At 41.3% G+C, this 17039-nt stretch overlaps 1 protein-coding gene across 1 annotated transcript in view; it reads left to right on the top strand.

Moving 5' to 3' along the window:
* Positions 1-1087: 1087 nt before the first annotated feature.
* Positions 1088-17039, top strand: part of CDC7 (cell division cycle 7) — a 29943-nt gene continuing 13991 nt past the window's right edge. The window contains exons 1-5 of the mRNA XM_073357094.1: positions 1088-3012; positions 11268-11351; positions 13181-13316; positions 14070-14163; positions 14250-14392. Coding sequence (XP_073213195.1) covers positions 2832-3012; positions 11268-11351; positions 13181-13316; positions 14070-14163; positions 14250-14392 — 638 coding nt within the window. The 5' untranslated portion in view covers positions 1088-2831. The remainder of the gene's footprint in view (positions 3013-11267; positions 11352-13180; positions 13317-14069; positions 14164-14249; positions 14393-17039) is intronic.

Genomic DNA, 17039 nt, shown 5'->3' with positions numbered 1-17039 from the left:
TAGCTAGAAGAGAACTCCCAGTCCCCAAAGGTCTCGAGCTCAGAGCTGGCCACACCCCTCCTCCCCTCACCCTGCTCGTTGGCCAATAGAAGCACTGTTTTCTTGGAAGGGTTGCTATTGGTGAATTCTCCTACCGCTTCTAACAAACGCTAGGATTGGCCGCCGTGGGGGTTGTCCGCAAAAGGCGGCATCAGGCAAAAACCCCACTCTTGGCGCCCTGGGACCCGCTGCCGCCGCTGCTCTGCCTGTGAGTGGAAGAGATTCCACCCCCCCCTCCCGACACACATCCACTCCGGGGCGGCCGCCACGTACCCCGGCCGGCTTCCCGCGACGGGCTGTCGCTGAATGGCCTGCCCCATCGCCGGGGCTGAGCGCGGTTTGGGGCCGGGGGACGCCTCCTCCCTCAGGGCAGCTTTCCCGCCCAGCGCCCGGCGCGGCCTGGCCCGGGCTGGCTCGGCCCGTGGCGGGAGGGGAAGCGTCTGTTCGGGGCTGCCCGTGCGTTTCTAGCCCCTGTCGGCCGGTGTCGGGAGGCGGGCCGGCCTGCTGTGTGGCTCCTGGGCTTTGGCCCTAAGGGGCCCACCCAGGCGCTGGAGACGGGCGCTCTCAGTCCGTTCTTGGCCCATGGGGCTGGCCCTGAGCTCGGTTTTAAAGTACTGACCTGCTTGGCTCCCGCCTCCCCGTGCCAAGGGCCCGGCCCTGCTCGTTGAGGAGCTGGAGCTCCGACCCTTGGGCAGTTCCCGTGCCCACCTCTGCACGGGAGTTTGGGGGGGACCGCCGGAAGGAGGGAGGGCAGCGTGCGGACTGTCACCTGCTTTGCGCAGGGCGTCGGGGATGGAGGCTGAATTTCGGGGGAGCCATCGCTGCTGTAATTTGCAATCCGCGCCTCCTGCATACACACAGCACAGACTCTCTGCCCTGCCTTGTTCTCTCAAGAGTCTCTTCGCTCTTTCTTGGGCCCAAACTCACTAATTTCAGAGCTGTGTTAGTCTGTATCAGCAAACAGAGCGAGGAGTACGTGTGGCACCTTAGAGACTAACAGATTTATTTGGGCATAAATAAATTTGTTAGTCTCTAAGGTGCCACAAAAACTCATCATATCTGTCACCCCTCCTCCTGTCCTACATGTTCCCAGTCCCCTTAAACCTGCCCCAACTTCCCATCCTCCCCTGCTTTGTCCCAATCTACTCCCCACACCCCGGTCTAGCTGTTATTTCATTTGCATTCAAATCATGTATCTTCCTCATCCAGTGGGGAGGGATGTCATCCAGAGCTGAGGGTGGGGATCCTCTTCCTTCTCTCAGTTCAAGTGCTCCAAGGCATGGCCTGCAGCAGCCAAGAGCTGCAATTGCAGAGAAAGTCATGCTCAGCACTGGGCTGGAACTTGTCTGGTGCAGATGAATGCTTCAGGGAAGTTAGGTGCAAAAATCTAAGATGTCTTTACTGACCATGTGCAACTGTAATTTTTTAAAAATGCTTATCCCATGGCCAAATTTGGGCAGACTTTCACTGAGACCGCAAAAGGCACATCCCTGATACAAAGGACACTCCCTGCTAGATTTCAAGTCCTGCTCTAAAGCATGGGGACACTAGAAATTTTTAAAGAAAAAAAATCACCAAAAATTTTTAACATTGAGAAAATAATGTATTTTTTCCCCTAGCGTTGCTCTTAGAGATGGCTGAACTGCATTGGCTGGTATTTTCCAGAAAACTTCAGTCTTAGGCAAACACTTGGCATGGAAAATTTCAGCCTAAACAGCTAAAATTTGGCAAAGATATAAACAACTGAAAACAGGGTCTTGTAACAGGAAGCATCTGACAACTTTAATAATAAGTGGGTCTGGTAGCACTGTTTGGAATATTAGTAACAATGTTTGTTTTCCTGTATCCAAGAGTCTGTGTTTGTCTTGTTTTGCTTCAGCAAGTAGGCCTACCAATTTCTCAGGGTCTGTCTATGATGCCCACAATGCAGCACTGTGATGTGGGCAGTGTAGTCACTCTATCTCCCGGGGAGAGCTCTCCCAACAATAAAAAATAACTACCCCAAATGGGGGGCAACAGCTTTATCGGCTCCCGGCAATAAAGCTCTATACTGGTGCTTTTCAGTGCTAAAACTTTTGTCACTCAAGGGTGTGTTTTTTCCACACCCCTGAACGACTAAAGTTTTAGTGCTGAAAGTGGCAGTGTAGACACCGCCTCAGTTGTGTATCCTAATATGCCACAGAGTTTCACAGTCTCCCCAAAATCTAGAAGGAGGTATATTAAAACAGTTTGTTTAATTTTTGGGGATGGAGAATTTTGATTTTTATATCACTCATTTTCTTTTGTATTTTTGCTGTTACATTCTGTAACAGGATTTTTGTTGATGAATGTGTTACTTGCTCCCCCTCTGTTTGCCAGAAGCTGGGAACGAGCAACAGGGAATGGATAACTTGTTGATTACCTGTTCTGTTCATTCCCTCTGGGGCACCTGACATTGGTCACTGTCAGAAGATAGGATACTGGGCTAGATGGACCTTTGGTCTGACCCATTATGGCTGTTCTTACTGTAGATCCTGGAGTACATATGGATTATGGTGTGTTAGTGTTTTTCTTCCCTCTAAGGAAGGATTTGGGAGAAGGGTAATGCTATCTGTTAGTGAAGAAACACTCTGGGGATGGAAGGGAATGATTTGCGTATTAATGTTCAGCTTCCCCTGTGGCTACTGATGAGGATTTGATTTGTGTTAGTCTCCCGCTCTGAGGATGTGCAAGGGATTTCACTATCAGTGGGTTGTAAGGGACTTCCTAAACTTAATGTCGTCTCCCTAAATCTTGTTAGGTGGGGAGGGAGAATGGGAGCAAGCAGGCCTAAGGCATTCTCTCTGATCATATTAGTAATTGTCCTCATAGACCTTGTATTTTACTTTGATAGTTTTGTGATGGAAGCATCCTTGAACACTTATCAAGATGAACAACCTCCTCTGCAGGCTGAAAATTTCTATAGGAAACATGAAAAGAACAGCAAGTTGTCAGGTATGTATTTTAGGCTGTTGATTGAAATTTTTTTGCTGCCATGTTTCTCTTCCCCTTCACTTTAGAGACTACTACTGTATATATGTATTGTTGGATAAGATCCTGTTACACAAAGAATACATGTAACAAGATTCGAGAGGAAAAGCTTTAACAAAAAAGTTCAATGTTCAGGGGCTTTGAATTGACATTTCCAGGCTTGTTTCTGCCCATTATGTAGCTGCAGTATTCCAATAGGATTGGTGAATTGTAAAAGAATAGTACTATGAAATTTATTACTCTTATGATATAATCTAAAATTATGTCCTGAGCTAGTAAAATCCATACTTTACTTGGTGAATATAAAGTATGTCAAGTATCAGACGTGTAGCAGTGTTTGTTTTGTGGATATAGACTGAGTCTGGTGGCACGTTCAGGCATTTATTTGAGCATCCCACAAAAGCTTATGCTCAAATATTTATGAAGACTTCCATATTGATAGCCCTTGAGATCAAAGTAATCTTGCCAAAGACCAGAGCCACAGTGCTACTTCTCTATTGTGCCTCAGGATGGGTCTCAGCGTTGTCCTTCAGAGGTGAGAAAATAGCTTTAACCCTCCAAGTTATTTCCTATAAATTGGCTGCCCACCTCTAATGATGATGACCTCGGGTCACTATTGTCTTGGGCAGGATTTGAACACATGAACTAGAAGTAATAGACATTGTCAATCCCCTGCACAGTCATGTAGTTTGCATCCCTTTGCAATGATGGGGAAGTTCCATCCCACCCCCAGGAGAGGACAGGGGGTGTTTGCACCCATTGGGGCAGCCATAATTTATTGCCAAGGCTCTGCAGGATCCCCAACAGCAGAGACTGTTGAATTAGTGCATTCTCTGAGCATTCTGCCCCTATTGCCTCCTTGACTAATGCCACCCACTTTGGGATCTGTGCCATCTAGCTGCAGGTCCTCTGGTGAAGTGAACTGTGCCTGGACAAAAAGAAAAGGAGTACTTGTGGCACCTTAGAGACTAACCAATTTATTTGAGCATGAGCTTTCGTGAGCTACAGCTCACTTCATCGGATGCATGCCGTGGAAACTGCAGCAGACTTTATTTATACACAGAGAATATGAAAAAATACCTCCTCCCACCCCACTGTCCTGCTGGTAATAGCTTATCTAAAGTGATCATCAGGTGGGCCATTTCCAGCACAAATCCAGGTTTTCTCACCCTCCACCCCCCTACACAAATTCACTCTCCTGCTGGTGATAGAGTTGTCACTTTGGATGGGCTATCACCAGCAGGAGAGTGAATTTGTGTGGGGGGGTGGAGGGTGAGAAAACCTGGATTTGTGCTGGAAATGGCCCACCTGATGATCACTTTAGATAAGCTATTACCAGCAGGACAGTGGGGTGGGAGGAGGTATTTTTTCATATTCTCTGTGTATAAATAAAGTCTGCTGCAGTTTCCACGGCATGCATCCGATGAAGTGAGCTGTAGCTCACGAAAGCTCATGCTCAAATAAATTGGTTAGTCTCTAAGGTGCCACAAGTACTCCTTTTCTTTTTGCGAATACAGACTTACACGGCTGTTACTCTGAAATGTGTCTGGACAGACTTCTGCCAGTGGAAGCTGGTGCAGACTCTGGATGAAATCAAGCCAGTTGAGTGGATTCTCTGTCTAGCATTTGTTTAGAAGGACATTGGCACCAAATGAAGGGCTGCATTGGGACCATTAGGCGGGTAGCACAAAGTAAACCAAAGCTGGAGACTGCAGTGAGGGTACAGGGCTACTGATTTTAGAGACTTTAAAGATATGTTGTCACCTGAGACAAACTTATTTTATTTAAGGCATGGCCCTCCAGTCTGTGCTGTCTAAGAATGCTTTGACAGAGTTGAGGCTTTTTCTCTAAGCTATGGACTTTTCTGAAGCAATCCTGTGACCAAAGAGGCTTCCTATAAGAAATTACCCCCAATACTTCTTTTAGTAAAGCTCTGAAAGATAGAAGATTCTTTACCAGCCCAGCAAGATGCAGGACTCAATTTTTTTTAGACTTGCTTCAGCTGGAGCAAGATGAGCAACCTTGTACTAAAAGCTGTTTTATTTCAATAGCACTTACCCTATCAGTTACAGAGACAACTGAGGGGGGATATGATAGGTCTATAAAATCATGAATGGTGTGGAGGAAGTGAATGAGTGTTATTTAGCCCTTCATATAAACAGAAGAACCAGGTGTTACCCAATGTAATTAATAGGCAGCAGGTTTAAAACAAATGTTAGGAAGTACTTCCTCATACAATGCACAGTCACCTTTGGATCTCGTGGCCAGGGCTGTTGTGAAAGCCAAAGGTATAACAGAGTTCAAAGAAGACTTAAGTGCATGGAAGATAGGTTCATCAATGGCTATTAGCTAGAGATGGTCAGGTATGCAACCCTGTGCTCTGGGTTTCTCTAAACCTCCGACTGCCGGAAGCTGGGACTGGATGATGGATCACTCGCTACTTGTCCTGCTGAGTCCATTCCCTCTGAAGCATCTGGCACTAGCCACTGTCGGAAGACAGGCTACTGGGCTAGAAGGACCATTGGTCTGACCCAGGATGGCCATTTATACGTTATGTTTTCAGAAGTCAGAAATATCTGAGTCCTCCTCCTGTGCTCACTTGCGAAGCTCAACCTTATTGTTACTGGCCTTCTGATAAATAAAATCTGTATAGGACCTTCTTCAGAACACAGTAATGTAACTGTCATTGGGTGATGTAAGAATGCTCTTTATGTACTCTGCAGTCTTTACCGTTCTGTCTTGAATGGCATTTATAGGGTCTCATCTCTTATCTTTGGCAGATTAGATACAAAAAAAAACCACAATAGTGTTCAAAAACCCTGATTTTTGTATTTAAATACAGGTTTATTTTAAATTAGAGTTGAAATCGACAACCTATGCTAGCCCTTAAGTTGCTTATTTATCGATCATTTAAATTAAGTACAAAAAATATTAAGCAGTGCATATTTGCTGCCAAGTTTTAAAGAAGGTCAAAGCACTGAACTGCTGGAAGTCACTGGCTAAGCACCTGGAACTAGAGGTTGTGGAAGTGCTAAACCCGCTTTTGACAGCAGTAGCCTCCTCTGCAGGTGCAGAAAGAATATTTTCTTCATTTCAATTTATTCAAATAGTTCAGGTCAATGACTAATTTATTCAGTAGTTCCTTTGTTTAATAAAGCAATTAGTTTTAAATGCAAAAACATATGTTGATACTTTGTCTCTAGCACATTTAGTTTTTATAACAACAAAGTGCTGTTCTGTGCATTTATTCAAATATGGCATGACACAAATCAAGTAAAATAAAACAAATGCATCACACACTGTTTTCTTATGTAATAACAATTTAAAAATTAAGAATCTGAATAGATGTATGTTAAGCTATATAATTGCTTAAATAAATGTGGTTTAACTTCCTGGTAGCAAAAATGAGCAGCAAAGTTAGGAGATGGGTATGTTTAGTTGCAAATCAACATGTTTTAATAGTTACCAACCAATGAGAATCAACTTTTTTTAGGAAAATAACTGAAAAGTACAAATGCAGAATGATTAAAATAATCATTTTAAATCCAGGTTCTGTGATTGCTGATTAGAATCAGTGATTTAAAGCAAACATCCTTTAAAATGGACAGTATCACATGAAAGTCTCTTCTATATTTCTCATTGTATTCACCTGGGAAACTGTACAAATATGGACATTATTTTGAAGACTGTTCCACTCATATGGTGTTGAGAATTGTTCATTTGTCATTGCTGGCCAAAGTGATCTGATTGGCATTTGATATTTTTTCTTAATCCTCCAAACACCATCTTAAACATTTGTTTTGTGTTAAAGTGAGGTGGTGGGGTGAGGTGGGAGGGAAGTATTGAGGTAAATGGTTATAGCTTTTCATCATTTGTAACCAAAAACAGTCATTGGGCAAATGGTGGATTTCCATTTTAACTAAAAGCTAGGAAAGCCCACATACATTGAGAAAACATCCACATGTATTTGCTTTCTATTAAGCATCTGAAAATATTTGTGTGTTGTCAGCACTTTTTAAAATCAAACTTCTAAAGACTTCCCAAGATTAACACAATTAAGCTTTCATTTTGTGAAAATGACAAAAATATGATTTTATTACTGTACAAATAAAGCAAAAAATACTTAGTGAGAAAACAAATGTGTTGTAATTCTTACATTTAATATACTGTATAACCACTTAATAAAAGGTTTTGCTTGTTACTGTCACTTTCCACCACAGGTGCAGATATGTGCTATTAATATTTGAAGCGTTGACTTGTCGTTGATGTAGCAGAGTGTAAATTTCTGAATTCTTCATTTTGTTAGTCAAAGCAAAAACTTTGACATGAACATTAAGATCTTGCTGGGGGTTATTCCTCATCAGTTCTAAAATAATATACCTAGCTTACAGAGTCCCCAGTTTGCCATGCCTCATAGGATTCCGGAGTGGCCAGGATGCTGAGCTACTTTGCTTAACTCAGCATCTTGTGCTATTAGGTGCTCTCTACTCTGAGTACTCCTGGGGGAATTCTGCACCAAAAAACTTAAAATTCTGTGCACAATATTTTAAAATTCTGCATATTTTATTTGTCAAAAGAACACAATATAATCACTCTGGTTTCAATTATTTCGATAGTTTATTTAAACTACAATACAATGGATGGAGAATGAGAATGGGAGTGGAGAGCACTGGAGGAAATCCCTAAAGCCCCATGCCTAATAGTAATGTTGCTAGGTTTGACCCTTTATTTCTAGTTATTAGTCAACAAATACATGCAGCCATATGTTCAGTTACATCATAGGCAACTGAAGAGCAAGCGAGGGCTGGGGAATCAAGTTCACAATTTATATTGGCTACTGACCATCTCCAGAAAAGTTAGTAGCAAACAGTTTATGGAGCACACTTGTATAGGAAATTTTTTCAGTCCAAAAATTTAGACCAGTTTTAACCACAAAAGCACCATAAGCATTTATAAGGCCATACCGTCCTTTACACCCCTCTGGCAATGTGAAGGAGCCTTAAAACTTTTACACCTGCCTGAGGAGACAGAGCCTGCCTCATGCCTACCTCCTCAGAAACACCCTGAAACTCTGCCCCTCCACACCAAGTGTGCTGCAATAGTGAGTGAGGGATAGAGGGTGTCTTTCGCTTGCATGACTGCCCAGCTCCCGCTTACTGCTGGTGATTTACGTCTCTGTCGGCTGCTCTGGGCACCTGAGCCAACTTTCCTGTGCTGCCAGGAAGGGGCGCATAACCGCTCTTGCAGCTTCCCTTTGCTTTCCCGTCAGAAGTAATTTTTCTGTGGGGAAGCAAAGAAATCGGTGGTAGACATGAATTCTGTGCATGCGCAGTGACAGAATTTCTCCAGGAGTATACTCTACACTTAGTCACTGAAACACTTCAAAACAAGTATTATAGGGTGAAAATGATAGTCTTTTTCTTCTAAAAAAGATCTGCTGCACTTTTGCCTGCCCAGTACCAACCAATGGCAGTGACTTAAATGTTAGGAGTTCGGGGTTTTTTTTTTTAAAGTTTTTTTAAAAAAAAAAAACTAACATGAATTTTATTTTTGCAGTGTGGATACAAGCTTGGAAAGGCTGGATGGGTAACCACTGTTAATGAGGATATTTTAAAAGAGGGGAAAGACTTGGCAGTGGGAGAAAGATGAGGAAGAATGATGAGGTGAAATACATAGTGTGGGCGCAGTAGCCTTCAGCAGTTTAATATGTATAGTTTTTTGTAATTAACTTTCAACTAAAAATTATTTTAAAACTCTAATGGGGACTTCTGACATCTGTTTTCAGGTTCTTGAAAGCAGGGAAAGGATTCAAGAGTCACATTTCAGTCTTCTGTTGATGTTGCAGCAGTGAAATTTGTTCACTTGGGCTAATGTGTGGGTTTGGGAATACATATACATACAGAGTACATGCCTATTGTAATCTTTCTGGTATTATGACTTTATAAATTGATTTTCATTGTTCATGATATTTGTTACATCAGTGCTTACTATGCTTCTTTGTATAATATATAATCCTAGTTTAAACGTTTTGCTATTATATGTGTTAATTTGGGAATGATTTTCCCTCTCCCTTTTTAGAATGTATAATACATATGAGTTTAGCTCCTATGAAATACTACATTATTTATTATTATTATGTGAAAACAATACAAACCATTCTTGAAAACATCTATTGCAGGAACATTTTACCCTTGCTGCAGTAATTAGCCACAAACTCCATAAAAGTATAGGCCAATGACTTTGGTTCTCATGACTTTGAAATATCAAGCTAGGTGTCTAAATATGGACTTAAGAGTCAAACACTAGTGTTACATAAGTTGATAAAGGGTGACACTATTTGAGCCCCACCATTGTAAAATATTTCAACTTTAAATGCAACTTGCCTTGTGTATATTTTCATATGCTCTGTGTTCTAAGGCTTTATAGTATTTTGGCAGTAGCATAATGGTTTATTGTTGCATGACAGTAGTTAGAACATCTAATAAAACAGCATAAATTAGAATTTCTCTAAATTTCAAAAGAAGTGTGTTTTAGAAGGCATTCATGAGTCCTCTAATAAATACTTTTCTAAAGTAACACAGGCTCATCCTTTGAGTGAAATTCCTTAGTTTTCCAATAAGAATGCAGTATCCTTTCTATGCCATCTAGTGATTGTAGTATAAAATGCAACAATTTAAATATAATCGAGGGTTTTTTGAATATTTTTAACAGACCTCCAATGATAACACAAGTTTGTCTTCCTAATACTTTCCTTTTTAAACCCTTTTGTCTTTTATTCTTTGAAGTTTACCTCTTACATATCCATTTCTCAGCAGCCAGTGTAGATATGTCTTCTATGAAATGGTGACATTACTAACTCCATGTGTATGTTAGTCTCTGAACAATAATCAGAGATCAGATTCATTTTTAGCGTTTGCCACGCCATGCTGAGTGGCAACAATTTATGAGTTTTAAAACAAAACATTGTAGCAGCATATAAATTATAGAGCATGATAGATGGGGCAATACTGTTTGCATTCAGTTAGCAGTTATGTCAGGAGTGGCAGAGTTTAATGCCCCTCTCAATTGGGTTTTCCCATGAAGGTGGATCAGAGACACCAAATTTAATCAATAGAGGTATGGACCAAAAAAAATAAATAAAGCAAAAAGGTGGATATTCATGTATCATGAGTCTCAAGCCAAAAAAGTTAAACTCTTTGCAGATTGCCTCTTAAACCAAGAGTGGGCAAACTTTTTGGCCAGAGGGCCACATCAGGGTGCGAAACTGTATGGAGGGCTGGGTAGGGAAGGCTGTGCCCCCCAAACAGCCTGGCCCCTGCCCCCTATTTGCCCCCTTCAACCCCCCTGACTGACCCCCTCAGAACCTCTGACCCATCCAACCCCACCCCTTGTCCCCTGACTGCCCCGGGACCCAACCTCCCCTGCTCCCTGTCCCGACCCCTATCCACACCCTTACAGGTTCCCTGGGACTCCCACCCCCTATCCAACCCCCCCTGCTCCCTGTCCCCAGACTGCCCTCCCCCAATCCACACCCCTGCCCCCTGACAGGCCCCCTGGGACTCCCACACCCTATCCAACCCACCGTTTTCCCTGACCCCTGACTGCCCCAGAACCTCCACCCCATCCAACTGCCCCCGTCCCCTGACTGCCCCCCGGAACTCCCGCTGCCGCCCCCTTACCATGCTGCTCAGAGCGGCAGGAGCTCGCAGCCCCGCTGCCTGGACGGAGCCAGCTGCACTGCCTGCAGGGCGGTGTAGCTGTGGGGAAGGGGGACAGCGCGGGAGGGGCTGGGGGCTAGCCTCCCCGGCCAGGAGCTCAAGAGGTGGGCAGGACGGTCCCATGGGCCGGATGTGGCCCACTGGCCATAGTTTGCCCACCTCTGTCTTAAACTGTACATTCTTTGACCATTTACAGTACAATATTTTTATGTGAATGCCTCAGGTGCCTTGCACCATGCTAATTGGAATAGTCTTTACTACTCTTTTGCAGTCTTGGGCACTAAACCTGCAAGCGTGCTCACATTTAACTTTACACACATGAGTATTATCCAAATCTGCCTGCGTATGTCTTTGTAGGACGAGAGCCTTGGTTTGTTTTATACTACTTTTTATGTAATTTCGCCCTCATTTATATGAATTAAAGTCTAATATGTCCTGAAATTTAACTAGTAAACTAAGACCAAGCAAAATATTTTCTGTTTTCCTTTATTTCCTCAACAGGAGTAAAAAAAGATATTGAAAAACTTTATGAAGCAGTGCCACAGCTTGTAAAGGTGTTCAAAATTAAGGAAAAAATTGGAGAAGGTAAATGTGTATTTATTTGCTTGAATTTTCATGTACCTGAGAAATACACATTTTAAGAGTATAAAACTATATAATGAAGTCCAATATTGGCAAATTCTAGTATGAGAGCCATTTTATGGATTGCTTTTTAGTATTGTTAGAAATAAATGGGCGTTCTAATATTTAGTTGCAAGTACAAATGCTGGTAGATAAGTTTTTCCAAAGAGATTTTCCTGCCAGATTCTTGAAACCTGTTACCCAGTGGTTCTCAAACTTTTGTATTGGTGACCCCTTTCACATTTTTATATATTTAAACACCATGATAAATGCTGGAGGCAAAGCACAGGGTTTGGGGTGGAGGCTGACAGCTTGTGATCAGCCATATAATAACCTCCCAACCCCCTGAGTGGTCCCAACCCCCAGTTTGAGAACCCCTGCTCTTACCAAAGTAGACTGGTCTAAATCAAAACAAGATGTTTAAATCACATACACTTTAAACTGCCATAGGTTGCTGCAGCTCTTGGAGTAGATCTAGCCAAACATGTCTATGCAAGATTTAATCCACCTATATTTGTCTGTAAAGTGTACATTCTAAATGTACAATTATACTCTGGTGAGACATTTCACTACCAGCAAAGTAGTCTCTGCTTTTCCAATATTAAACCCTGTGGGTGGGGCTAAGAGAGGAGAATGGATGATTATTGCCAAGATATTTTTAATATATGGGCTCAAACTAGGCACACAGTAAAATTTTCAAAATTTGACAATGGGACATAGGCTGCAATTCTGTGATCATGCATATGCTTAACTTTACTATGAGTAATCCCATTGAAATCAATGGGATTGATCAGGGCAATAAAAATAAGCATATGTATAAATATTTGCAGAATGGGAGCCTACACATTTTTGAAAATTTTACCCACATGATCTTTGAAAGTTTTTCACTATTGATGTTTTGACTTCTCTTCAAAAGTCTAGAAAGTAGAGGTTTAATTTTTTTAAACAGCTATTTGATTGTAATACTTGTGATAGCTTGCTAAATGTTTAAAAACTTAGTAGCTTTACCGACTAAATTTAAAAGAAAGCTACATATTTAGTTCGGAACAGCAATCTGAAAATTCAAGAGCATGGAATGCTTCTTGTCATGAACAAACAAAGTGTCATTAAATAAGGTTCTCATTTACAACTAGTGTTTCTAACCCTGTTGATCGAAATGAATATGTTGCTAAAAAGTGACATTTGTGACACTGGCAATACCGAAAGCTTATGTGTAAAGATGTGTTTCTACTTGCACTAACTTAGGGTGTGGGGTCATATCCTCCCTTCAGTTTCTCTCCCCAACAAGGCAAAGGTCTTGCTACTTATTAATAGTTATTGATATTATTCCTTTATCTCAAGTGGAGGGTTCTGTGTTTTTGTTGCTGATAGTATTGAGGTTGATTCTTGCTGGCAACTGTGATCTGTATATGCAACCATAGACTTGTTATGCTTGCATACTGGTCAAACATTTGTGGTTGTAATTACTTTAAATTATATTTTATGGTCTATTAATAAGAAATGTTACTTATTTTGTACTTCCCAATTTCTGGACACTAATGGCTAATTTTCTTAAAAATTTGTTTATTGATAACCTTGAAGTACTTAAGTGGCTTTCTGTACTAAAACCACTTTTTAAAGGTTTTCCTCATGCTTTAGCCTTGACTTGAAAACCTATTGTTTTGTGTCACAAACTTAACTTGACTCAGATAGATTCTCTTTCACCACAAGTGCAGCAGTCAGATCAGTAACATGAAATACTTTAACGCAGCTAATCCAAAGAGGTTAAACATAGGCTTCATACTTTCTTACAGGTACTTTTAGTTCAGTTTATTTGGCCACAGCCCAGCAACAAGCAGGATGTGAGGAAAAAATGGCTTTGAAACACCTAATTCCAACTAGTCATCCTCTACGAATTGCTGCTGAACTTCAGTGCCTTACAATAGCAGGGTAGGTTAAACAAGACACTTTTTTAAGCAAAAGGAATTAAAGATGTCATAACTGAATTTAAATGTCATTTAAAACTAAGTTGTTTGTCTAGTTACTTTTTAGTTTTGGTACTACTTGCATTTTGCTGGAGTTTTGACCACAAGAAAAAAAAAATCAATAACTCTTTATAGCAAGGGCATACCATAAATGGATCATGTTCGCTATAATGCTCATGTTGCTTTATTTGCAGCTAACTTTGTATTTGCTAGTAAAAAGTTCTAGGAGTTACACAGTATACATATGCTATCAAACATGGTTTAGGTAGGAAATAGCTGTGATAGAATCCTCTCTAGTACATCTGAAAGTACTGGCCAGTGGCACTGAATTCTCTTCACTGGTTTAGGAATGGAGGTGCTTTGATGATATTTGCTGCTTCCAAGGCAGATGGTTGGAATAGCTCTTTCCTGAGATTAAGCCAGTTGCTCTCAAAGGGCTCAATCCTGGATCATGCAAATCCATGGGAGCAGACTCAAGCCCTAAAAGTGGGCCATGACACACCAATGGTCTGGAGAGCCCTTCATTGCAAATTGAAGAATGAAACACTTTGAGAAAAGTAATGAGGGGATTGTGTTCAGAGTACATGCTGATAGGTTGCTGGCAGTGTGGAATTTGTGTATTAATAGAAAAAGCATTGCTGAAGTTTTCTGTGGGAGCCAGGTGAAATAACCTATTTTCTGTTTGTTGTTTCAAGATAGTACTTTGTTTTTCCTTTAGGGGGCAGGATAACGTTATGGGAGTTAGATATTGCTTTAGAAAAAATGATCATGTAGTTATCGTTATGCCATATCTGGAACATGAATCCTTTTTGGTGAGTCCCACCCTTCTTTTTATATAAGCAGTAAAATACTTAATTATAAAGAGTTGCAAAATTACAACATTCAAATAATCTTTCAGGACATTTTGAACTCTCTCTCTTTTGAAGAAGTACGAGAATACATGTTTAATCTGTTTAAAGCATTGAGGCGCATTCATCACTTTGGTATTGTTCACCGTGATGTCAAGCCCAGTAACTTCCTGTACAACAGGCAGCTGAAAGAGTAAGTCTACACATGACTTTTACGATGATCTCATTTAGGAACGTGTGCCTTGACAGAACATAGTAAATTAAGTTTCTGGGTTTTTCCTTCCAGCTATACAATATGTGCTTAAGCAGTAGAACTAAATATATATATATAAAAAAATTCTTATTTAGAGTTTAGGGACTTGGTCAGGGTGGGAAAGAAGAAATAATATAGTAAGCATGAAAGAATTTTGGATCACAAAATGGCAAATACTTTTAAAAAAATTAATTTAAACTCTGAGTAAAACTAGTAAAATTGTTGCATGTTCAATAAGATTAAACTGAATAAAATCACTGTTTACTTTAACATAGTTAATACTGACCTTTATTTGTGTACTGCATAGGTTTTCAAAGAATGCATGTGTTAACCTGTTTGTGTCTTGCAGCACACCTCAAGTGTGCATAGCAAGAAAGTTGATGTTTTCTTTTTGTCTTCCACTATGTAGCTTTTCTACAGATTAGCTATTCCTAAAACTAGGTCAGGTTGTATTAATTATCTTTTGTCTGCAAGTAACTAACTTAAAGGTAGCTAGTGTGATACTGTCCACCTTTTGCAAGGAGTTAATAGTTGCCTGCCTGTCAGTGAGTAGCTATATCCTCATGGCTTGGTAAATATTTCACTACAGTCCATACAAGAATAAGGTAAAACTTGATAGGGAAAACTGTCTTCCACAGAATTTGTAGACGTGTAGATTGGTGCAAGTAATTTTCTTAACTCTCAGAACATGAATTTCTACCATATTGCTTGTTTACTCTGCTAGAATCATTTTAGAAAAGCATTCTATTATTTCTGAAGAGTGTTTTAGGAGATCTGATGAGTCAACTGTTGCATGCATGAAACGAAATAGTGACTCAGAATGACTTTCCCATGGCAAGTAATAAGCATTTATGTATGTATGTGCCACCAGCTTTTGTGGAACCAAAAAGTCTTCAATTAAAAAAAAGTTGTAGTTCTCAATGTATTGGGGTCAGCACCCACCTCTCACAAGCACCTGCTTTGGTTGGGGGTGTCCACAGTCTTTAAACCAGTCTACCCCTGGTATGGGGCCATATCTCTAGGGCCTCCTCCCCGGAGACAGTCTTCCTGCAACTGCCCCAGGCTCAGTCCCTGCAGCCAGCCAAAAGCGCCTTCACTGCTCTCCTGGTCCCAGCTAGCAGACTCTCTTTGGCTCAGTCCTAGCAGCCAGCCAGGAGCCTCTCGCTCCCCCAGTTCCTGTCCCTATGTAGCTGTCCGTTGTGCTGCAGTTCCCTCAGTCAGCCAGGCTTGCAGTCCTTTCTTCTCCAGCTCTAAGCAGCAACTGCCCTGTCTCTGTAGATCCTTTTAATAGTGCCCTCCTGGGCCTTGATTGATTGCTTCCCCCCTGCAGCCACTCCAGACTGCTTGGAAGACCTCTCCACTGCTCCTTTCCTGGGATAAGTGTGGCAGGACCCTGAGGCCTCCAGCAGGGGACCTCTGCACATAGTCCACCCCATCACACTCATCATTGCCAAGAAAAAAAAAAACTTTCCGATGTGAATCAAGTGTAAACTCATGCAGTCGTATCTTCTGAAGTCTGCAGCCAGCTCCAATGGTGCTGCTGAGAGGTTGCCAGACTTCAGCATTGTGAAAACTAATAGGTCTTGTCTGTTTTCACTGTTACTATTGGGATCCCTTTGGACAGCAGTGAAATTGATAAGAATCAAGTAAGATTCACTCAGCTGTTGTCTGAGGTAGTTCTGTACAATAGTGGAGGCAGGCACTGGAGTTATTGACTAGGGAAATGGATTCTAAAGGTGAGACTGATGGGTGAGGTTGTAAACCCCTCTGGTAGCAGCCAGAAAGCTGAAGGATCAAGTAGCAAAGACTCCACACAGATCTTCTGAAGGCTGGGGAAAGGTTAATGTAGCAAAGACCCACCCAGTCTTAGAGAATGAGATGTGGGGAATAGAGAGACTGTTCAGTCTCCTTTCCAGCATCCAGTGTGGGATAGATGGTGGCTTTAAATGTATCAGATATGTACTAGCTAGAAGCTGGTATGGAAAATGAGTCCCCAAGCAGCACCCTGGTAGAAATTCCAGCACCGTCCCATTTTTTAGGAGCTTGGTACAGGCACAAAGTGGGGATTGACTTCTTGTTTGGACATAGCTCCAGACTTAGGAAAGATAGTGGACATTACTGGCTAAGGGCACTCAGGTTTAGTCCTCTGGCTATTAAATAGCAAGTAACATTTTCAAGCCCAGAGCATGTGTGTGTGAGAGTGTGTATGAAATTTCAGTGGGAAAAATGACAAAATATAGGGCGAAGGTAAAGGTAAGATAAGGGATGGGGGGGGGGAATTTGACACTGAAAACAACTCAGGGAAACAATACAAGTGAAAGTATCTATAACAATATAGTAAGCAAGGCTTATTGATTAGTATTCAGTGTTTATTCACTGGTGTTTGTCAAACTGTATTGGATAATTTTTTTATATTTGACCAGCCCTAAGAATGAGATACATTTTTAAAACATTTATTAGATAGAAAATTGATTATTACGGTTACAGCATATAACTGTTCTTTAAATTGCAGTGGATATGGTGGAACAACTATTTCACCTGGCTAATATGTTTAAATCATCTAGGTAAGAGGGGTCAGCTAAATTTT

The sequence above is a fragment of the Lepidochelys kempii genome, chromosome 8, assembly GCF_965140265.1.
Source record: "Lepidochelys kempii isolate rLepKem1 chromosome 8, rLepKem1.hap2, whole genome shotgun sequence".
Lineage (NCBI taxonomy): Eukaryota > Metazoa > Chordata > Testudines > Cheloniidae > Lepidochelys > Lepidochelys kempii.
This window is presented reverse-complemented; position numbering and strand designations above follow the sequence as displayed.